The sequence below is a fragment of the Chaetodon trifascialis genome, chromosome 17, assembly GCF_039877785.1.
Source record: "Chaetodon trifascialis isolate fChaTrf1 chromosome 17, fChaTrf1.hap1, whole genome shotgun sequence".
Taxonomy (NCBI): Eukaryota; Metazoa; Chordata; class Actinopteri; order Chaetodontiformes; family Chaetodontidae; genus Chaetodon; species Chaetodon trifascialis.
Window position 1 is genome coordinate 5894148 of NC_092072.1, and position 23962 is coordinate 5918109.

The window sequence follows — 23962 nt, forward strand, 5'->3', positions numbered from 1 at the left end:
GAGTCAGCTGATGTGACCTCACTGGTACAAGGGAATTCAATAATGCTGAATTTTTGTGTAATTTCAGCATTTCTGCCTGTAAAATGCCATTAAACTCTGAACCTTTCTTCCTCATTGGACTCAGTGTAAAGCTGCCTGGCTTTAACTGTGGTGTCATTTCAGCCCTGCGTTGGACTGCTCTCGGCAGACACCTCCATCTGTGTCGCACTGGACCGCCATCATTGGTATGTGTCGCCTTCCTCTGCCTCCCTTTGTGTTTCATCCCCTCTCCTCTCCTGTTTCCTGTGTCCCGGCCGGTTGTCATGACCACCGTTACCAAGGAGAGCGGAGGCTACAGAAGAAAGGAAACCCGAACCGCAGATCTTGACGCCACGATATTTAATTCATCGGCACAATGGCACACCGAGGTTCAGTGTAATGCAGATGGAGCGAGAGCGGTCTTGGGTAGCAGGGACATTTCTGAATATGAAGACAAAGAGGCGCTGTCACATCCCTCTGTTACTCTGTTTATTTTGTAAACTTCTCCAGCTGTTTATTTAACAAACCATTGATAATGAGCAGAATAAATTAAATCCCCAGAGTGGACCTGCCACTTTCAGCCACAGTTTAAAATGGCATGAAACTATAAAATATAAGAAGAATTCAGGGTTTTGTCGCTTCCTTTGTCCGGACAACTCCGCTTGCAAAGGCACGTGACCTTTTTTTTTTTTTTTTTTTTAACTTCTGACCTGTGTGCTTCTCCTGTGGATTTTCAGCATTTTAACCAGAATTGTTGTGGCAGAAAAACCAACCCAATGGCCCCTTTTGTGAGGCTGCTTCTCTCTTTCACTGCAGACAAAAAGGGCGAGTTTGTGTGAAAGCTCCTTTAAAACGCGCGTTTGTGCTGTATGAAGCAGCACAAAGTGTGTAATCCTCATCGTAGAGGGCCCCTCCATGTTGTCTTTGTGTTAACTGATCCACCTACGGACAGCTCTCCATCCTCATCCATGCCTCCGTCCCTCCTTTTGTTGTCTCACCCTCTTTTGCCCTCCCCCCCCCTCCCTTTCGCTGGGGTGTTTTTTTTTTTTGTTTTTTTTTTACCTGGGGTTCAGTGTTGCTCTCGCAGGTTTGATAACAGCAGTGCTAAAGATGGGAAGGAGTGAACCGAAGCTGTATTTGCTCAGGAGTTTGACCACACGGCCTTGATTTGTTATTTATACCCTTATTGGAACCACACTGACCCATTTGGGCTGCGTTGCTACTGAAGGAAGCGGCCGTGGGGAGGGTGAAGCAGCTGAAGTGGCCTCGTCAGGGCTTGGACCTCAGCGCCATTTATTGTCAACAAGGAGACACTTCAGCCGGCAGCAGCAGCGGTGTGTGATGAAGAGTCCTGCTGCCTGTTTTCCTCTGGAAACCTGCGCCCTTTTTTGAATTACAGAGAGATTTAAAAGCCTTTAAAAACCTGCTCAAATAAGATACTGGAATAACTTCTTTCGACGAGCTCATCGCTCATCTCTACAGGATGTTCGCTTCATTCGTTCTGTGAGGACTAAACAGGATTTCTGTCGACGAAGAGGTAAAAAAAAAAAAAAAAAAAGCGATGCTGATTTCACCTCTGTGTAATCAAGCATCACTATTTCAACCTTGCTGTGACAGGATACACTCACAGCAGCATTGGCCTTGAATCCAAGTATCAGGTTGTATCAGTCTGATCCATGTAAGGCTACACCAAACCAGGAGTGTGACACTGAAATACTCTGCAGCTCAACAGTCGCCCCCCCCCCCCCCGGGTTTGAACCAGAACTGAAGCCAAGGAAGCACAAAAAAACAAATTTGAATAAATGAAGCCTGGCTGAGCTCCATTTCATCCACAGGGCCTGGACGCTGAAGCCTGATCGATCCTGCCTCTGCGGGCTGCCACAGGTGGCTGCACAGCTAACGGCTGCTCAATAATGCATTGACTCAAACTCAGGAATGAAAAGGAGGAGAAAGTGTGCGAGCCTCTGATCCCGCTGGAAAGGCCGACGACTGTCGAGAGAAAGCGAGCGATCACTTGTGGATAACGCCGCGAACTGAGGGCACGTGGAAGTGAAAACAGTGAGCTGATGTTGAAGAGGAAAAGAAAAAGAGAAGAAGATGGCTGCTGAAAAAGTGACATTGGGGCAAAGACTGTAGGAAGCTTGACCAAGCCGGACAGGAAGAGGGCAAGTAAACCAAAGGGGTAGACTTTAAAGAGCAAAAGAGTGATCACAAAGAAAATAAGACTTCCCCAAAGAGGGGGCTGCAGTAGAGGAAGAGGAGCCACACAAAGGAGGTCATCATGGTGAACACTGGCATGCAGCTGATCAGCTTCACCTGCGCGGTGACCGGCTGGATCATGGCGATCGCCGTCACGGCCTTGCCTCAGTGGAAGGTCTCAGCCTTCATCGGCAGCAACATTCTGACCTCTGAGATCAAATGGGAGGGCATCTGGATGAACTGCATCTACCAGACCACCGGCCACATGCAGTGTAAGACATACGACTCCATGCTGGCCTTGCCTCCGGACATCCAGGCGGCCCGCGCCCTCATGTGTCTGGCCATCTTCATGGGCTGGCTCTCCTGCACCGTGTCCTGCTGCGGCATGAAGTGCACCACCTGCGCCGGGGATGACCGGCGGGCCAAGGCGGGCATCGCACTCTCAGGCGGGGTCCTCTTCATTCTGACCGGCCTGTGCGTGCTGATTCCCGTTTCCTGGACCGCTAACACCGTCATCCAGGATTTCTACAACCCCAACGTGCCCTTGATGCACAAACGAGAGCTGGGCCAGGCGATTTATCTGGGCTGGGCAGCTGCGGTTATTCTTATGATTAGCGGAGCCGTGCTGAGCAGCACCTGCCCCCTCATGGAGAGGAGCGGCAGGTACCGCAGGGGCTACATCGGCCGGAGCTTTGCGAATTCACCCGCCTCAGCGCCAGATCCCCCAAAACCCATCACATCTAATAGCCTGCCTTTAAAGGAGTATGTATAGGAAGAGGAAGGAGGCACACCAGCAGCTGTAAAGCAAAGAGTGGATGCTGTTAAAAACTCTAAACTTACCCCGTCTCAAGTTTTAGGTCTGTGAATTTCAAGCTATACACTGAAATCTATATATTTATGAATATATTCAACGTATATTTTGCTGATTTTGTATATCTCTTTGTAATGTTAGACTTGTATTCAGTACTTAAAAGCATCTGTGTGTGTTTGAAATTTGCCTTTTACTGCACTGTGATTTATAGTAGCGCCTGAAGAAAGCCCGCTGCCTGTACTGTCAAATCGAGAGCATTCACGAAAACGTACGACTGCGCTGATGGCTTTTATGATGGCCTGTGACGTGAAGATTGCAGTGATTTCTCAAGCAGTTATTCTCCGGCAATGTCATTACCTCGAGTGTGAAATAAAACAAGTTTGTTAAAGCGTGCTTCACAAACGGTGTTTTGCAGCCGTCTTTATCCCTGTGTGTTCTCAGAAATACATCCGCTTTGGGCCATTTTTGACCATCACAGACAACACTGTCATCAGTCAGCTCCTCTTCCTCTTGAATTACCATATTAAGTCTGGTATGTCCACACACGTCCCATCCCAGCTCATGTAGCATTAGCATGACAAAATCAAATTCCAGTCCTTTTCCTGACATCCACATTAAATGGGTCCATCTGAGGAATACATGTGGATTTTCTAAATACACCTTAATAATCCCACTCTTCTCTTCTCATTCATCGGAAAGGAGTCCACTTCACTTCACAGTCGCTTTTACTCTCTTCACTGGGACTCCATAAAGAAGGACACTTTGCAAAGCGTATCTGAAAAAAACAGAGAAACAATCAGTTCACCTTCAAACCTTTAGCACCAAATATTTATAGAATATTATACTGGGCCTCTCGTTCACACACAAACACCGTTCTAAGTCACTAAAACAGAGATTTTTAAAAGTTCCTTCTAATGCACAGACTTTTCAAAGCTCCAGTTTCTCTGTATCCATGTTTACATGTAAAACTGAGCATTTGGGAAATGATAATGTCATGACCTCAAGTCACATATGACCATCGCTGCTTTGTGTGAAGCATATGTGTCTGACACAAAGACAACAAAGGCAGATTAGTGGTTAGTTTATGCATGGTTAGCACTGCTAGGTGTTAAATAACTACAAATAAATACATAAGTAGCTACGATTGTTTGTGTACTATTGTTTACATGTTGCAGGAGTTAATGTGCATTATTTGAGGAGAACATCACAATGAAGTTACGTTTACCTGTGATGCAGTCGTCTGCACCGGGAGACTCCAATGATTTCCATCTTTTGGGAGCAGACTCTAAAAGGGAGAGATCGTCTGTTCTCAGTGTCTGCAGCAGAGTCGTCCTCCTCAGAAATCTGAACACGCAAGCTGAGGAAGAAAGACCCAAACAGAACAGAAAGCAAACCCAACTCAGCACATGAACAGAAAGGATACTGCTGGCGGTAGTGACGCTCAGCATCCTGCAGCCACTCCAGCATGTCCGAGAGTGACGGGGTGGTGGCCGAGCGCTCGGTCACTGTGAGCAGATCCAGACTGTCTGTGTTCTGCTCATAGAGCTGGAAGACTGCAGAGACCTGGTTATTCATGGAGTCTCTGACAGACTGTAGAGAGGACCTGAGGGGAGGCAGGAGGGATGGGAGGAAGGAGTTAGGTTGTTATTTTAGCTGATGTGGTGCTCACATGGAGCATAATCCCAATCCAAGTATCACAAAAAATAACACATACTGCTTTGCCTGAGCCCTGCATGGCTGCTGTTTCAATGAATGCTTATTAACCAATCACATCAGGAAGGTGCCAAGAAATAGTGTTACGTCTGTAATATTACCACAGTCTTCATTTTCCAAGTTACCTACATCTTCTCGTTGAGTTTGATCAGCACTGTATCCGTGGCTTGTAAGAGCTTGAAGCGCAGCCGTTCCTCCAGGTCTGGAAAGTCTCTGAGCGGTGTGCTGCACAGCTGGACGTTGGAAAGCGCTCTCGACTGCTCCGCCAGATTCCCGAGAGACACCATCAGTGGACTGCACTCGGCCACCACGCTATTCCATACTTTCTGGTTGTTTTCAAGACTCTGGAAGCTTTTCCTCAGTGCCTGATGGAGAGAAACTACTGCAGGTTTGGACATTTCACGCGCCGATTTTAGACATCAGTTGACGACAAAACCAAAGCCTCGTGTGAACAATAAATTGTGTTTAAAATATTTTAGTCCGTTTAGAAACGACGGACCCCTACGGTGATTCCTGTAAGCCTTTAAAGTGTAGTAACATTAGCTCCTCATGGTATCACATTGCTTCCATGTTGACTAAACCCACTTCCGTCCTCCTGACGTAAAAACTGACGTTGCGCGTTACGATAGGCCGAGAACCATTTTTTCTCGATGCAAAGCAAAGACGCGTTCTAATTGGCTGACAGCGCGTGTGGCCCCTCCCCGCGCCGATTTTTGAAAACGGCTTTGTGCAGACAGGGAGTAGTCGAGTGTCCGAGGAAGGAAAACATAGCCAAACAGGTAATTAATAATTTGTTTGTAAAATAAATATTACAGTGGTCAAAACATATTGTTCAGGGTTTTATTATTAAATGTCTGCGCCCGTCAAAGAAGCTGAGAGTAAAGCCAGTCGACCAAGTTGAGCAAGCAAGTGATCATGCTAACTAGCAGAGCGAGTTACGCTAGCATTAACTGTTAGCTCGCTAACGTTAGCTAGCTCGATTGTCAGTCATCCGTATGTCGGCGGGTTTTTTTCATTAAATCGTGGGTGCAGTTATATCCTTAAGATACACATTGTAATCGAGTGACATTACTGTCTTGTGTTGACAATCGTGGGTAAACTGACTTCTTCTCCGCTGCCTGTCCATGCAGACATGGCCCCCAGGAAGAGGACCACCAAACAACGGAAAAATAACCCCAAGACGGCCAAGCTGGAGGCTTTCCTGGAGGATTTCGACAGCGAAGGTGAATACTGTACCGTTTGCGTATGGTTAGACAGCACTGCAGTTTCCTCAGTATACACGACACTTTGCACTTCAGAGCCCCGTGAAATGTGCTGTATGAATGGTTTGTTTTCATTTGACTTAAATGCAGATTCACACAGACCTTGGCTTGCTGTTTGTTGCTGGGTATAACGTTTCCATCCTTTGGACCTTAGCAGTGCTATGACCCTAAATAATGCAGAATGGCCCTTCTAGAATGTGGTATTATTTCAGATGTGGACAGATATTTTTACATTTGAGAGCAAACAGATGAGACGAATATTGAACTATGTCTATTTAAACAGCAGTGCATGTACCAACATCTCTTTTTTTAATCGGTAAGGATCACCTGAATTTAAAGCATTGTGACCAGGATATGTACTGAGCCTGACATCGTGCAGGTGAAAAATGAACTGCGCTGTCTCTATAACGCATGTCTGGCCTGTCTGTACTCTGGTGGGCTGGTTTATTGATCCTGCTATATGTTGTTGATTATTGCAAAGTGCATTTTAATGTTGTGGTTCATCAGTTCAGAACTGATTTTTTTTTTTTACCATTAAACTAATGGGTAGCAACACGGCATCAACAACACTTGTTGTGTTTTCACAGTGAATACCAGACTTGTGCAGCTGAAAGAGAAGCTCAACCAGCTGCTGAAAGATGTTGACAACAGCTACAACATGGCGCTAATTAAGCTCCCCAAGGCTGTGAGGCAAACAACCTGGATGGAGCATTGCAGTGAGTCGACACAAACTCGCTCACACGTTCGAAACCCAAATCCTGATTCCACAAAGAGTGCTTTAAGAAATACTGCAGTTTTGACACAGAGACGTCGGCATTTGGTGCCGGGCTTATAAATGGATAGCATTTTTTTATTTATTTTTGATTGAAATGAGAAGAACATTTGTACATTTTTTTGTCTTTGAGTGAGTTTCATGACCCAAACTTAGGCACATTGCCCTGATCACTGGAAAGCAGATGCACTGGTGCTTGTGTAAAAAGAGAAAAGGTTATGTTGTTTAATCCTTTATCATTAAATGAAAAGCATGTATTCTCTCTCTGTAGAGCTCGAGAAACCAGCGTCTCCAGAAGTGGATAATTCAAAGGTGAGTTGAGGATCATATCATGATTCAGTGTCTCGCCGGTTTCAGAATATGTTTGGCTTAAACAGGAACACCCTGTTCTGTGTTAAACCTTCACGCAGAGAGAAGAGGAAGCTGCTATTGTTAACAGCGTTGTGGCTGAGGACCACACAGTGCTTCTGAAGTCAGTCAAGAAAAGTATGTCAGAGCAATTTTTGGTGTTTTCTTTTTAAGTATTCTGAAATGAAACGACTCTATTAACAAACTGCTTTGGATGAGATGAACTGAACACGTCCGAATTCTTTCTATCCAGTCAAGAATTTCAGGTTTGGAAAACTTACACGCTTTTGAAGTGGATTTGATCCTGTTCATTTTGTCTCCAACCCACAGCCTCAAAGAAGAAAGGTGGAGCCAAATCCAGTTCAGATGATGAAAACACCCCGGGCGTGACTAGAAAGGTGAGGCTGGGTTTTCATTCAACCGAGCACAGGAGGAACAAAACGCCGCTGAGTGTTCGAGGGCGTCACGAATAAAACAAATATTCTGATCATGAATATACAGAGTGGATGACCAACTGCTTATTCCTAATTTAGGGAAAAGCAACAAGAAAACCTCCAACGACATCAAAAAGGGCAAAGATGCTGTCAGTCAGCAAGCAGAACAGCTCCATCAGACGGTGAGTCCGTTGCCTTTCTTTCTGTCTACTCCTTTATCAAGTTCATCAGCCTAATAACATCCATACTAACACGTCTCTGAATCCAGGTCGACCAGGAAGCCGCTGGTCACTCCTGCCAGGAGTATGCTGGATTCTTCCTTGATGATAGGCGCCACCCCCCTTGTCACCCCGCGCTTCGACCCAAGGTAAGCCAGCTGTATAGTTACAGCTGCACCTCACCAGTTTTCACGTTAAAATACGTGAACTGTTCTCCCTGTTTCTGCAGCAAAGGATGTCTCACTGTCCGTAAACTGATGCAGCACATATTATGTTCTGCTACCACTGAAAGTTTAAACTTCCCCGCCCAAATAAAGTAGGAAAAGATCTGCATGTGGATGCAGCGTCTTTGTATGAGTGTAACACACGATGGCCGTCAGAGGCCTGTTCTTGCAGCCAGCTCGCTAATTTGAGATGCCGGTGCAATGAGGCGACGGGTGCAATTTCCTCCCAGGGATCTTGTGTTTTCTTTTTGAAATCGGAGACATTATCCACAGCGAGGCATTCAGGATGCTCACCGTACATGCTCCATTTCCTCAGGCTTCCTAAGACCCCCGCTGTGAGAGTTCCCCGCCACAAAGAGAGGGTCTACAGCATTTCAGTCAACGGCTCTCCCATTGCAGCAGGGAATGAGGACATTGTCATCAACGTTCCCGTCGGCAACGGAGAGGTGAGCACACAGTTAGCTGGGCTCAGTGTTCTGGACTCTGCAGGGGTTAGAAATTGTTTTTACCAGGGGGCTGAAAAGTGAGTAGGCCTGTATTTATTTTGCAATGTGTTTTATCTATAAAAAGGCTTCTGATAGGACTTCAGATGACTGAGCAGGCTAATTTACCATGCTAATGTCCTGTAATATGTTGATCCAGAGCATTCAGCTATTGGCCAGTCAGATGGACTCAGTGGACCTGTCACTCCTGGACGAAACCGCTCTGAAGAGCATTCGGCTGCTGCAGGTATATCGATCACTTCTGCAGGACAGCATTTTCTGCAGTATCACTGTTACGCTACGAGACTTTGTATATATTTGCAGAGCTTTTTATCATCAACCATGTTGTTTTTCTTCTTCCCGACAGAATCGCCTCACAACCCTCTGTGGGACATCAGAGTGACTCGACAGTCTGTGGATTTGTACATCGCTTTTAAGACATTTTATCTGTATTTTAAAGCTTTTTAAAAGATGCAACATACACAGGTTCTTTGTCAGTCTTGTATTTGTTTTAGTTTTCTTTAAATCCAACACCTTCACTGGAGTTCAACCAAAGCTGACAAATGTACAGATGTGGGTTAAATGTGTTATGTTGCCATTTACTGCTATTTTACTCGTTTCCTTTTGTAAGATAGTTGAGTTAACGGCCTTACTTACTTCACCTTTCATTTTTACGTGGCTATTTTCTGCTGCCTTTGTACCATTAGGTTTAATCCTTGGGGGATTTGAGTGCTATTCAGGTCTTTTATTCCTGCTGACCATTCAGACTTCTGAAGTCTGGATTTTTCCTCGCCTTACAAGCCTGTAAGACCCGTATGATTATTGGCAGATCTGAACTCGTGTTTAACTGTTCATCCTTTGTTTTGTAAGTGCACTCTAATCCTACATTTTATTGTGTTTCGTCATCGTTGAATCAGCGATCCACCGTGTTTCTTTAAATCAGCTTGCAGTATGAACCTTACTTCTTGTACATAGATCCCTCTTCTACTTGTCTGCAAAACTGATAAAGGATTTTTACCACAGCTCAAAATTTGTGTGATATGGTTTATTTGGAATTAAAACGCTGTTGATCATAAGAGTGTGATGAGCAGCTTGATCACAAGAAATCACATATTGTAGCAGTGATTTAAAATGCTATAATTATGTTTCAGTGCAGTTGACTGGATAGGTTTTTTTTCTTGATGACCAATTTGTGTTCACCAAGCTGTACCTTTGTGTGGGGACCAGTAGGTGGCAGCAGTTCACCATAGACTTTCTTACCTTGATCAGTTAAAACTTCTAACTGTCCTGCTTCCTCTCTCTGGTTGTATCCTGTCCATCTGTGTTAAAGCTGTTGCCAAACTGACCAAAAATCAAATCAAAACCAGCTTCAATACTCATTTCTTCTGACCATCAGGAAAAATAACTCACTGTAAGAACACAGTACAAAATCATAGTTTTGGTATTTGAATACTTTAGTGAAGATGAGTGGGGTTTTTTGCATATCTATAGGTGAAAAAAAGCTAATTCACTGCTTTGTTGTGCTGCACTGCCCTGCTGAGCTTTATCCAGTTAATGGTGACAGGCAGGTTGAATTACTCTGCAGTGTCGCTATCAGAGCTGTCCGCTTTGCTTTGTGTGTTATTTTCCTCTATATGTTAACAAACTCTTGCTTTTGCTTATGTAAGAAGTTCCTCATGTCCTTTCATGACTTTGTTTACACAGAGGGACATTAGCGGGTCACGTGACGTGCTGTTGGCAGGAAGTGGCAGCCTGTCCCGCTGCTGGCACAGAAACCTGCACTCTGACCTTCGGGGACCTCATAACGCTGCCAATTAGGAGCTTGTTAAGCTTCGTTAGGCCTGAAGAGCTCGTTAGGGTTTCCACCTGGGATGGTGGACCGGGTTACACCAGGCCTCACCTTGGGCCCTTACAGACATGCATAACTCTTCGCTTGTCCTGCTGGATTCTCATGCATCATATGCTACCAAGCCACAGCATGGGAACTCTGTGTCCCCAGCTCAAACCGTCCCGGTCCCTTCCATCTGTATCCATCTTAAGTGCTTCATCATCGGCTGCCTCTCGCTGCGCAAACTGTGTTGCAGAGGTAAAAACCGAACTCTGCATCCCTACAAACGACAGATGTTGTGGTCAGCGGTGCGTGCAGTTCAGCTCCCTCGTTAGCTGAGCACCGAGCCCTCGCGCACCTGCTCAACATATCATAGAATTTTCCTCGTTTTGCCTCTGAATGGATTGGATCCTTTTTTTTTTATTCTCTAGGTGGGTGGAAAATTGCCATTTTGCACGGATGGCTTGGTTTTCAGTAAGCACGCAGGCAGTGGCGCAGTGACAGGTGCGGTATGGATGGGGCGGATTTTGAGGTCACAGAGCAACACTGCTACATAAATCATCCGCTGAGATGTTCAGGATGAGGGACTGGAACCTGAGATAGTGGGAGGAAGACACGGTGCAGAGATGCTTCAACACTGAGCCATCAGCTCTGTATTAGCATCCATTCTGTGCAGTCTTATATTCACCTGCTTTACAATAGTTCATGGGAAATAAGCCCAGTAAAGCTGCACCTATCAAAAGTTTTCAGTTCACAATGGATTCAAATTGTTGCCTATAATGAGGTAAGTGTTGCTACCAGTGATAAATCCATGGAGCTCCCCTCAGCTTTACAGAGTGGTTTGGTGTCTTTCAGCTCATCGTTTTGGTTCATCAAACCCATTTCCAGATGCAGCAGGCAGCTGTTTTCAGAAAACTCCGGTACACAGATGGGTAACATGACTGAATACGAATGCTATCTCAACATGCGGTGCACGTGATTGTTTGCTAATGCCGTAGCTTTCAAATCATCAACTATGAGCCTCCAAGTTATAAAAACAAATCACTTTGGCCGAACTGTAATTCCAGTTTGTGGGTAAGAGGACTTTCTGACAACAGTGGTCACAAAATGGCAAAATAGCTGCAAAGCATTCAAATACAATCTAATAATATAAGTAATTTAGCTAATGAACTGTTCCAACTATGTGCCAAAAAAAAAGTAGCTAACTTAGGTCATTTATGTACTGCATAAGGGTAATTATGTGTGAACAGTCCTATCTAAGCTACCTTTGCATTCCATGAACCTTTTCTTTCCCGTTCCCTTTGTTCCATTGTTCTACAATAAGCCTCTTCCCCCCACCAAGCCCGTCTCTCAGCCTCTGACCACCACTTAACCTCACCCTCTCACAGAATCTTTCACTTTGTCTTCCCAAAATCCGTTATAATTAACACATGTGTCTGACGCATGAACGTGGCGTATTCCTCAATAAAGCTGTTCCCACCCCAAACTGCCGAGCCGCTGGTTAATTGAGCCCCCAGACCTGGGGAAACTGCCAAATTTCCTGCCAAGACGAATGAACCTGGCAGAGGCATGTTCTCCTAGAGAAATTAATTCTCTGCTGCGTCGAGGCCTCCTATAAATCCCATCCGTCAAGTGCCCCGCTAATCGATTTATTCACGTGCCCACACCTCCGTCTGCCACCGTCGCTCATTCAATTCATACCGAGCCAGCCAGGGGTCGAGACTCGTCTTTTGCTAAGTTGGTTTGTCAGCGCAAACCCAGAAAGTGTCACTGAATGCTTTGTGCTGTCTGCTCCGCTGATGGAGAGTTTGGATGACACAAGCTGACGGTAAAGTGTAGCGGCAGACGGGAGGAAGAGTTAAATGGGACTGAACGGGCCCCACATGATGCATTCTGGGCATGTGTTCATCTGGTGGCCAGCAGGGTCCTGATGGTGTTTTGATGGGCGGCCCCTCTGTCGCTTGGGCACCCCTGATGATGGGCGGGGTGGAGAGGAACATCTGCTGCCAAAAAATTCCTGTGTAAATCAGGCCCTGAAAATAACGGGCTGCTCTGAGGAGAGGCAGGAGGTTAATGCCATTTGCTGATTGCACAGAGACAAACTTTTGCCTGAGAGGCCCCTCAGTGGCTCTGAAATCCAGATTTTTGTTTGCAGTGGGTACCAAAAGGCGTTTATCCTGTTCTGTGAGTCAAGAAAGTACTCACATTTCTGGGTCATGTGTATATGAAATGTCTTGATTTTGTGTAATTGTCAGGTTTGTGCAGATGGTGTGGTGCAGATGGGAGAGCATTCATGGTAAAACCAACCCAAAAGAAAAAGCTCTCGCTCATGCTGTAAATTTCAGGTGCAAACATTGTAAACAGGTTAAAATGTCTTGAAATAATAAATGTAAGGGGGGTGTAGACAGTTATAAAGGTGGTGGGCGCTGGAAAATTTCCCCTATTGTCGCATGTGAGTGTTGACAGATTTGGCTGTCAGCTGAAGCCATGAAACCAGTTGAACTGCCATTTGATTTAAATTGAAGTGCTGGAGAAGATGGAGGTGTGTGTCTACTGTAAGCAGTTGAAGTGTCAGTGCTGTATGCAAGATGTGACAGCAGTTGAAATGAGATGAAAGCAGTTAAGTATCAGTTACAGACGACAATGAAATTTCTATCTGCTGCTGTTGCTCTTGACATTGAGAAGCAGAAAGAAAACAGACCTGCCTGCTGTTGACTTGTTCGGCACTTTTGAGGCACTTCAGAGAAATTTTGAATCTATGACTTGTAACAGACTATTGTGGTATTACCAGATGTAGGTAGAGTGCTGAAAATGTATACTTTACTCAATGTATATAAAAAGTAAAAAGTCCCTGGTTAATAAATTACTCAGGTTACTTGCATTTAAATATTTCTTTGGGTGTGCAGACCAGTCAAAATAATGAAAAAACAGCACCTGTGGATGAGACTCATGAGATGTTATATTGAATTTGTCATTACATTAGAATAACTGCTTTCTATAGCACATTAATTTAAAAGCCCAACACACCGCAAGCCACAAGGTAACATCAAAGATTAACATTACCCATGCAAAATTAACAAAGCTAACGTTCCTTAATGTGCCTCTGGATGTTCGAAGTTTTTAAAAGCGGAGGCCTCAGTGAGCCACCTCTGATGCTGAAATTAGCTTTGTAGCCTTCATCCTTTTCAGTGGTGTGTTTTGATTTCGTTCCACTGAAATGGTGGACAACAAGGTGTCTCACTGGACGCACACTGGGCTTGTTGATGAGTGCTGTAGCTGAATGAAAGAATGAAGACCCCTCTGTAAAGGGATCACAAGCTGTTTGCAGGGTCACCCAAACAGGAAACTGCAAACTAAAAAAGAAACTGAAAATAACAAGTCAACAATAAATAAATTTCACACAGGACACAAACCCCAGTCTCCTGGGTAAAAGTGCCATGCTTGACCCATTCATCCACCATGATCTGCTCCCTGTGTGCTCCTGGAGCAACATTAATTATGATGTAGGAACAGCACCAACATGGCGATATCAGATAAACCCTGTGGTGCAACAATTCTGATTTCGTCAGCCATTTTTGGGCTATGAACAGTTTGAGAGTCAAGGGCACAAACTTTCCTAACAGGGCCAACCAGGCTGCATGCAGAAGAAGGAGCTTTTAATGTGGAAAGCACTGCGTTGAACTGTGCGCTGCCATTCATTCCTATGCTGGACCTGGCCTGGGCAGGTTGAAAACAAGCTTTTCTTATTTAGTTAAACGAATATGAGATGCAAATATCAGCGAGCGCGACAGAGCAGGGATAAAATAAAGTGAATTCTCACCCCATTCATTACCTCCTTCAAAGAAAGAAAAGGAAAGTGACCATAAAATGAGCAGCGGAGCAATGGCCAGGATTGCCTTTGAGAAATAATTAAAGCCTCTTTGCGATGCTCCCCAGCCTCTGGGAAAAATCCTCATCTTCTGTACGGTCTTCAATTGATGTTTGGTTTACCAGCCCCTCTGTATAAAGCAGACCTTCAATAAACTATATCACCCTATTTGTGAGAGTAATACAGCCCAGTGCGGTCCTCAATTAGGTATAAATGACACAGCAAATTGGAAAATTAGGGGGAGAGGGAAGGATAATGTGCTCCAAAACAGGCTAAAACCAATTCATTAGGAGACCAGGAAGGAGACAAAGGGTCCGTTTTCTGTCCTCCAACAGAAAATCCCACTTTAAGTTCGGATGCCTTACTGTTCACCTTGTCTCAGGCTGTGTCTGCAGGCTGATCTGATCACTAAGTATGACTTGTGTGACATGTAGTGTGTGGAAAAACAGGTTGCTCTAATGGCTGATGTGTGAGGAGGAAAGCCAATGGATCGTCCTCTGTTAATGCAATATGCTGTATTTTCCAGTCAGGCAAACATTGATCATAGCAGAAGAGGATAAAATGCCACAATTAAATATGAACAGCACACACAGTCTGGAGCGTTTGCAACAATACATCATTCTGTAAAAACAAAGGTCAACGCAGGACAGCGATGATGGGCAATGTGCTGCTCGTTGAACTGCTATAATGTTGCTGACAGCTGAGGCAGTATTGATGGCTGCGTGGCTGAATGTCCTTCAGCTGGACGACCTGGGTTAAGTTCACCGTACTGGCGAGTCTCTGCTTTGCTCAAGTATCCTATTATTGCCTTGCTGAGAAGAAAAGACTCAGTGAGTTACTCCTTCAGTGCGATGTGTTCATAAGCTGCTAAGAGGTTAGGACTTGAGAAAACCTATTCTGACCAGTCTCACTTAGTGGATGTAGACTCCCATTGGCCATGTATTACCCTTTGCTACCGGAAACAACAACAGTCTCACAGCTTGTAACCTACACACTGGCTATGCTAAGTTACCCTAACCCAACTGGGTCTCTGATGGTCCTGATATCAATAAGCTAGAAGCTGTTACCTTTTCCTTTGCAGGGATTCAGCCATTTTAACAGCATAGTTTGCCTCCCCACGAGTAAATGTTGCACCAAAAAGTTTCCCCCCAACACTGTTTTGCAAGGGCGCCGTTGTTGCACCCCATCCTGCCGTCAAAGATGACTGTGATTGGTTTAAAGAAATGCAAACAAGCTAAAGTGTTTTTCTCCCTCTACCAGAATGATAATGGGTGCAGCCAGAGCTTTCTCCAGTGCTGACACAGCGCTGTGCAGATAGGTGTGGCTGTGTGAGACTAAATCAGAGTGATGACTTTAAGACCCTGGGATGTCATTGTAATGGACTATAGTCATGTTTTTGAGGAAGTGTGTTTGCAGCTCATTAGCAAATGTTTGCATGTTGAAACTCGGAAATAAAGATGGTGAACATGGTGAACATTTTACCTGCTAAACATGTCACCATGAACATGTTCATGCAAATACTGACCTCAAAGCATTGCTAGGCCACTAGCATGGCTGCAAACTCACTGGTCTTGTTTTCCTGTAGGCACGCTGGGAAGTAAATGGACAGGATGAGAGACTCTGGTCTATGCAAAGAAAGGTCTTTGTACATTAATTCTCAGGGGTATTTGTACGAGAAAAGAAGAAGTAAAAGAAAATAAAAGAGCACAGAGTCTTCAGTGAATAGTCGAGCTGTTGTCCGGACCTTCTACACCTCAGCTCACTTTCTGAGTTTGAGAGACACAGTTTGTGCAGTGTTTCGGACGGCGTGGAAACAAACGAAAAGCCAAGCTGACAGCTTCTCATTGAGTTTTTGGGGGCGCCCGGTGGTATTTTCAGAGACAGGCCAGCAGAGGCAACTGGGCTGACATTCTCTGTTAGGATGGATTTCAACTTCGATGCAGGAATGAGTTCGCAGGTTTCATTTTCATTTTTGTCTCAGGTTCTATCTAAAAGTTGACATTTAGTCGAAGCGTTTCTGTCACCTAGACCTTGATACTGCCTCGCAGCAATGGCGCATGCTCTGCGGTATTCCTGTAACTGGTCCCTTATGTGTGATTTCATGAGGCGTGCTTGCGACCTGTATGCTTCACCGATACAACCCGTATGTGGTGTATGTTGCACCTGCTTTTAAAGCTCCCTGCTTCCAAGACGGTCAGCTTCAAAGAAATCTGCCTCCCTGCACTGGGTCTTGTTTGCTTGCTGAACGTGGTGTGGTGGATGCCCAGGTGTGCGCTTGTGGTTCTGGGCACAAAACAATACAGAGATGAAGTTAACAGTGATTATGTTGGTGCTGTGAGACACCGATCACACACAAACACGCGCACACACACACACACTGGCTGTTGGATCATTTGAGAAACACCTGTCTCTCTTGGATTCACAGCAGCAGACCGACATGATAAAAAAAAAGCTGGGGGATCAATTTGTCTTCATTTCCAGCCTCTCTTTTTATTAAATGCCGTGTTGAGTGATATGATTAGGGGTGTCTGCTTCAAGATCTGCTGCCCAATGGGCTTCTTCTACCACTTCACATCACACACACAACAAATTTAAGCACACGAAACAACAGTCGCTCTTCACATAAGAAAAGAGGATATAATCTGTAATTAATATTCCTTTCTAGCACTGAAATGTGCAGTGAATATTTCTCATAATTCAGGCTTGTTTCCATCGGAGCAAACACCATGTAGTAAATTTAAGCGAGGCTCAAAAAACCTTTGTGAAAGTCACACTGGGAATTTTGATTTCTTCTTACTTTTTGTGTGTAAGAACGTACACTGTAATTATAGAGCGGATACTTGGCATATTATAGCTCTGGGTGGACAGTTCCCATGGCAGCAGTCAACTGACATGTGAGGCCTGACAACGCTTTTGTGGTGTGCCACTGACTGGAGCACATTATAACTGTGTGGACTGTGGGTTTTTATTTTTCCTCATTTCTCAACAAGCCCACACGCTGTTGGTTAAGTATCTTAAGACATCTTCCCCTTTAATGCAATCAACACTTTGGAGGAACCATTGTGCTGGCTAATTAGCCTAGCTTGCCAACATTTGCTCCAATGCCCACAGATGTTTTTTTGTTTTGTTTTGTTTTTTAACACGTTCACCTGCCGAGTGATTTTCAGCTTAAATGACAGATGAGGCTAATGGACGGCCAACGACGTTGGCTAGTTAACTGCTGGAATTGGAGTGATATTACAAACTATTTTTAGTGCCCTCCTATGCGGATATTGTACCAATCAATGCACTCATGAATATAGCTGGAACCAAAAATTCCCTCCCCATGGAGAACACTAATGCGGGGGTTGCTTACTTTCTGTTTTCTCAACACAATAAAATTTAATGTCAGTTTTTTAAATTGTTTAAAGGTGAGTTATATTGCGTTCATATACAGGAAGGAGGCAAAGAGTTCAAACTTTATACTGAGAGATGATAAAGAACCACACAAGTCAGCATCTTGCATGGAGCTGAGAGTGCACGGTATAGTGGTCTGAGTCACCGGGGACCACCAGAGCCTTTTCATTAAACGGTCACACAGCGGAGCGAGAGATCAAAATTCAGCCAAAGATGGAGGGATGGCTGACAACAGTTCTGCTGCTGGAGGACTCGATCAGGCAACTTTGAAAACTCTAACACCCATTTGAAAGTAGTTTTTCTGGTACAAGTCATTCGTCAATAAATCTCTCCCCATGAAAGAAGGAGATGTTTGACTTTTTAACTTTGGGAGTTTTCAGCGGAACATAGTGCACTTATTGATTCAGCCTCTTCCTTCGTAATGGCTGCTCCTTTACTGAGAGAGAGGAGAGAGAATGGGAGGGTGTCAGAAGAAATTTTAATACACAACACCTCTTGGCTCCCTTTTAAGAGTCGGTCTTCATTACAAGAAATAGATCTCAAAGCCTGGCCAAATAAAACCCAAATTATCTACGTGCCACTATGAGATAAGGTTTTCCTAATTTGAGTGAACTGATGCTTGAAAGCTGCATCAACTGATTTCTTTTTTCCCTTCAGAATAAGGCTTAAAGTAACAGTTTTAGGACTTTTTGCCTTTGCTGGAGGGTGGACAGTGGAGAAACGAGGGGAATGAGGATGAGCTGTGGAGCTGGGTGATAGTTCTCCTTTCTCCATTAACGACGTTCATACAAAAATACTACAGCGTAGAAATACTGTCAGAAGTAAAAGTCATGTATTATAATCTTTACTCAAGTACCCAACTATTAGTATCTAAATATACCTAAAGTATCAAAAGTAAAAGTACTCACTGTGTAAAATGGCATATTTCTGAATAATGTATATTACATCTTTGGATTATAATTGATAATCCTTTTATCCTTTTGCTGATAAAAGTGTTTTAACTTCTTCATATCATTTATCTGCAGGGTAGCCTGTGAATTTATTCTCTGAGATCAATAAAGTATAAATCTTAATATTACATCATAATTTGTGAGGTCATTATATTTTACATTATTAAAGGAAAGTAACTAAAGTTGTCAAATAAATGTAGTCAAGTATTCAAGTACCTCAAAATTGTAAAACAGTACTTGAGGAAATGTACTTAGTTGTTTTTCTACATTGACACACACACTCACACACACACACACACACACACACACACACACACACACACACACACACACACACACACACACACACACATAAGTGGGTGAAGACAGGCTGCTGGCCCATCAGTCTGCTGATGTGTCTGAGGCCTCGGAGCAGAAATTCAGAGCCAGAGTAAAATGCTGACCTCGCTGTAAGCAACACCGGTGTGCTGTTAACAGAGAGGCCCGTTCCTCTGTCATGCATCACAGAGCTGTCGACCTTCAGACCCCCGCGTCTGCCCGCTCGGTCGCACAAATGTGCAAAGTGTCTTTAAGTGCTCGACCCTCAAGTCTCTAGTAGCAGGTGCCCATTTCCTTGCCTGTTTTTGGTTTAAAAAAAACCCTGACACAACATTAAAGAGGCAGAGATGCACATCATGCCTACCAAGCTGCTGAGTTGCAGTTTTTTCCCCCTCCTGCATAATCGCTGCATCACATTAACAGTGACGGGCTGTGTGTATTCATTTGAGCATTTTCTTCTTTGTGGCCTCGAAGAGGGACAGTCACCGCTGATGGAACAGATTACCAACAGAATCCCAAATGAGCGAATTAAACAAATGGATTTAAAAACCTGCTTCAAGCCAGTGTTCTAACATCTGCATGACATTCGTAGCCACGCTCAGCTCTTGTTTGTGTCTTCGAATGATTTTCCCTCTCCCACGTGTGCCTGCTGTTTCTTTAGAAACAATACGGCTTCAGATTCCAGTGCCGCATAAACATGTTTATTATTTGCATCATGATTGGGTTTTATTTTGACGTTGCGGGAGCGACAGAGCAGATTCAGCCTTCCTCTGGCGTGTCTGAGTGCGAGTGGTGCTTATCTGAGGTTTCACGGTGATCATAGCCACGCAGAGCTTATTCAGACTGACTGAGCGGGGCTACAGTGTGGCTGCACCTGCCAAAGGCTTCAGCAATACAGCAGCTCAGCAGGTTTAACGCAGATTATTGCTGGTATCCTGCTGAAAGACCCTTTCTCCATTTCCCTTGTTCTCTTTTTATAAGAACCGACAGCTGATGTGGTCGGCTACATGTAAAACAAGTTTTCCATCCTTGCAGCAGAACCCAAAAGAATAAAAACATTGTGGAAAAAGTCAAAGTAATTTTTTTTTTTTCATTTCAATTTAGCTTTTGGGAAAAGGGGGTTGTGTAGAACACTGATGTGATTTAAATTGACTGAGGATAGCGTGGTCTCAGGTGACTTCTGCTCTGAGACTGCTCGTCCTTCCGCCCCAGCTCTGTAAATTAATACTACAACTGAATCCATTTAAAGCACTGTGCACTTTTCTCTGTTTTTCCAGTGGTGTGCTCTCAAATCTTGTAAAACGTGCTGTGGTTAAAACACAAAGAACAAAGCGCCCTCACAGCTCATCGTTCCCACTACTCCTTCGACAAAAGAAAGCAATGCAGCCATATGCGGTGTCATATGGTCGTCTGCAAATATATTATCCAATAAACAAGTCTCAGTGCAACTGTCCTTCTCTGAAAATGTCTTTTTATTGGTCAGCTGCTCTCACAGTAATTAAAGCTTCGACTTATTGCCTTGACTGTTAGCTTTGTTTGCTTTGGACAGCAGAGTTCAGTATTGAAGATTGGAAAATTGAAACTTTTTATTTGTCACATGCTCTTACAATGTGCACTGAACTCCACCTGGAAAAGCAGAGGCTTGCGATCCAAAGCTCAGGATGTATCTAACGTCACAGGATCACCTGTGCTGCTCACATCAGCTTCCTGCATTCATAGTCCTCATGTATGTTTGCAGTCTCTCTACCTAATGCTGTAATTCTGTTTATCCATATTGTAATTTCACTGTTGTTTCTTCTATCTGTTACTTGTGGTGGTTGAGATCTGTCCTCTGTTGTTCTTCATTAGGTTTCTTCCTTCTTGTTCTTCAAAGTATTTTTAGTACTCAGGAGTCTGAGGGTGTCCTACAATGTACAGGTAGTAAAGCCCATTAAGGGAAATTTGTGATAATCTTTGACTATAAAGACACAGCTGACTTCACATCTCGGTTGTCTCACCCTTTATATAAGCAGGAAGCAACAAGAGGTCTTACTTCATGCTGCATTTACAGAAAATCTGCAAAATATAATGTGAATTCATGCATGCTTCCATCCAAAACTGTTATGCGAATATTAGGAGTTGTTCCTGGAAATAAGGGCTAGGTGGCGCTAATGCTCCAGTCAGTGCCATTATACCACTGTAGAAGAAGAGAGTGCAACCAGATGATGAAGGAGTGACAGTCAAACCGTAAATGGTATAGGAAATAGATGTAACATGATGGAAATGGTGCATTTTATGTATGTTTCATATATTGATTTGAGGATCAACACACACATTAAACATTACAGTCTGCTTTCCGCGCCACACAGATCTGATGCCACCCATTTTTTCCATCACTTCGATGTTTCAGAAGAATGTTTCATGATTTATTTGCTGAATATGTTTCGATTGCACTTTGCTTCATTCTCTCTCTCTCTCTCTCTCTCTTTTTAGCTTTTTAGCATCTTTTTCCATCTCTGTCAAGTTAAAAACTTTTTTGCTATGGTTTGACTTTTTTTTCCCCTCCCGCTTTTGGATGTTTCCACTCAAGTGTTTTTATGCACAACTCAAAAACAGACAGACAGACAGACAGATGGACAGACAGACCACCCACTGGGCATCTAATAAGAGAAACAAAGCAATTTGAATAAATGACAATATCATGAAAGAATAAATAAATAAACAAGTCAAAGTAAAATTAAACTCAGAGAGACAGAGAAAGATAGCGGCATGTCTGTGTGAGCTGCCTGGAGTGAAAGTGACCTTAAATCGTGGAGGTGGTAGGAAATAAAGTCCACTAAAACTGCCGCAGAGACTTACTTTCCAGTGACCTTGCTGGTGAATGACGTCGCTCCAGTTGCTCCGTGAAGGCACTGCGTCAGAAAATGTGAACAAGCAAAGCAGCCAAGTTGAGAAATCACTGCCAAATTATCATAGAACTGCTAATAAGACACAAAAAAGCAATTTCGGGGAGCATTCATCTGTGCCGACAGAAATTATTTAAACCACTTGAGGACTTGATGGTAGAGAAGAGGAATTGTCTGAGAGCTGGTAAAGTATTTGTGTATTGATTCGAGGCTGAGCCCTATAGCAGTTTTAATACTCGATCGATTCGTGTCAGCGCTACAGTATGTGAACAGGCACATTAAGTGTCAGATGGAGGTAATGAAAGGAAACTGTTTGCTGTCAGATATGACCTTATTACCAGGCCGAGTTTATCCAGGTCACCATGTCCGCAGGTTATGAGTGGAGGTGTAATCATTAATTGTATCGCAGCCTGAAGGGGACAGGCAACAGGAAATGCACTTTATTATAAGGTGAAATGCATTTTTAATCTTCTGATAATACTGTAATCTTGTCACAAGAGGACAAACAGTTAAAGCGTTATTGAATCTTTACTTTTGAATTTCTTCATTAAACAGGCACATCACTTAAAAAATAATTAGTTTCTTGTGATTTGTGGCCTTAGGATGATAAAGAATAGTCTCATATCGCTTCCAAGCTATTTTTGCATATATTTTATAACCACAATAATAAAAAAAATCTTTCATATGATATATTCCTTACCTTGCTCCCATCCTTATTTGTCTCCAATCCCCTGATATCTCGGTGGCTATATTACACAGCTGAGTCTATCTTTGAAGGAATCAAGGCAATAAAAGGCTTTATTTACCCTTATCTGGAGCAGGCCCCCCAAAAACTCCACAGTATAATACAGACCGAGACACTTTCAACAGGCAGCCCACAAAAGGTTCCTGGTCCTGTCTCCTGGCAGGATTTTCTTCTTATATTCGTTTATTAAAAAGTCTTATTCCTTGTCACTGTGCATTGTACATTATTGCGGCAGATTTCTAGGAGGGAACCATCTCCCATGAGCTGCTGAAGCTAATGGAGGGAAGGCATTGAGGAGAGGTGGAATGAAACTTGCTAAATCAGGTCTTGCCTTTGACCACTTAATAATGAAAAGCAATTACAGGCAGGCTTAGCGAGGGAGTTTGTTCTTTTTCTTTTTATTTATCCAAGAACCCGAGTTGTTCTGGATGTCTAATGCCTGTTGTCAAGTTGTCATGTCATGTTTTGCAGTTCCAATGACTTCAGAGTCAGATTTTATAGGCTTCTTCAAAGCATCTCCCTGCAATGATGATGTTTCTTCTGTTGTAAGGCAGAGGTGTGCCTGTTGATACGTTACAGGGAAACTTCAAAAGGAAATTCACGTATGGTCCTTTTTATTGGCAGCAATGTTTGGCTCACATTAGTTTGTTTTTTGTGTGTTTCCATCTTTCATCATTTCAGCAATGGGAATAATAACATCTCTGGTTTGAAATGACTCTAAAGAAACACACAGCGGGTTTCTCATGTTAACATTGAAGTCACTATGTGTAGATTATGAATGTGGTCCGACTCTGTAGCATCAAAGCTTTACTGATAGCACATGTTGTTTGTCTGCAGCCATGCTAGCAGCTAAATGCTAACATCAACATGTTACCATGCTCACAATGACATGCTAACATGCTAATGGCTAGCAGGTATTATATTTGTAGCGTTCACCAGCTTACTTTATGAGCTTCAGTGCCCAATGCTGCCCCCGACTGGTGATGCTTTAAAATACAGTTCACAGTTTCAAAACAATGAGCTACACTTCTGGATTTGAGGATGCTGCTGGGAACTACAGTAAGATCAGGGAGTGCATCAGTAACAAAGACTGGCAGCTTTGCAGAAGAAGTGGGCTGAACCCCACAAGCCCCTGAGAGTGCTGTGTGTAGCATCTGTTTTAGCCTGGAGTATATAGTGTCTATAGTCATTAACAATAAGGTGTTAACTCCACCTGGCATTGTGTTAAACTGTGCTGCACCTGCTGTTATTGTTGTGAACCCTCGCTGCGCTGCATAAATATTTAATCCTACTGTGAGAGATGCCCAGGGTTAAAATTCTGGGATGAGTGACTTATGGCAGAAGGAGTTTTTGGCAAATTGTGATGACGCGAGGTGACCTTGTTGCTTTTGGCATTCCTGCACAGAGATAAATACATTAAAAGTGAAACAAGCCACCAGAATTGTGTGACAGCCACCTCTGCGTTTCCTGCGAGGTGTGATGGATGGTGCG

General features: G+C 43.7%; 3 protein-coding genes across 3 annotated transcripts; 2 read left to right on the forward strand and 1 right to left on the reverse strand.

Annotated features, from left to right (window-relative positions):
- The first annotated feature begins 2299 nt into the window (after positions 1–2299).
- Positions 2300–2989, forward strand: cldn35 (claudin 35). The gene has a single exon (XM_070984900.1). It carries the CDS (start codon positions 2300–2302, stop codon positions 2987–2989), a length of 690 nt encoding a protein of 229 aa, XP_070841001.1.
- On the reverse strand, positions 2870–5343 carry airim (AFG2 interacting ribosome maturation factor). The gene is made up of 4 exons (XM_070984901.1): positions 4871–5343; positions 4452–4631; positions 4254–4372; positions 2870–3803 (listed from the first exon to the last, which is right to left on the reverse strand). Exons 1-4 carry the CDS (start codon positions 5137–5139, stop codon positions 3763–3765), a joined length of 609 nt encoding a protein of 202 aa, XP_070841002.1. The 5' UTR covers positions 5140–5343; the 3' UTR covers positions 2870–3762.
- Positions 5344–5455: 112 nt separating this feature from the next.
- Positions 5456–9503, forward strand: cdca8 (cell division cycle associated 8). Its single transcript, XM_070984899.1, has 11 exons — positions 5456–5520; positions 5872–5964; positions 6591–6719; positions 7047–7087; positions 7186–7261; positions 7454–7521; positions 7657–7739; positions 7826–7924; positions 8316–8445; positions 8642–8728; positions 8849–9503. The coding sequence occupies exons 2-11, from the start codon at positions 5874–5876 to the stop codon at positions 8882–8884; spliced, it is 840 nt and encodes a 279-aa protein (XP_070841000.1). The 5' UTR covers positions 5456–5520; positions 5872–5873; the 3' UTR covers positions 8885–9503.
- Positions 9504–23962: the final 14459 nt, after the last annotated feature.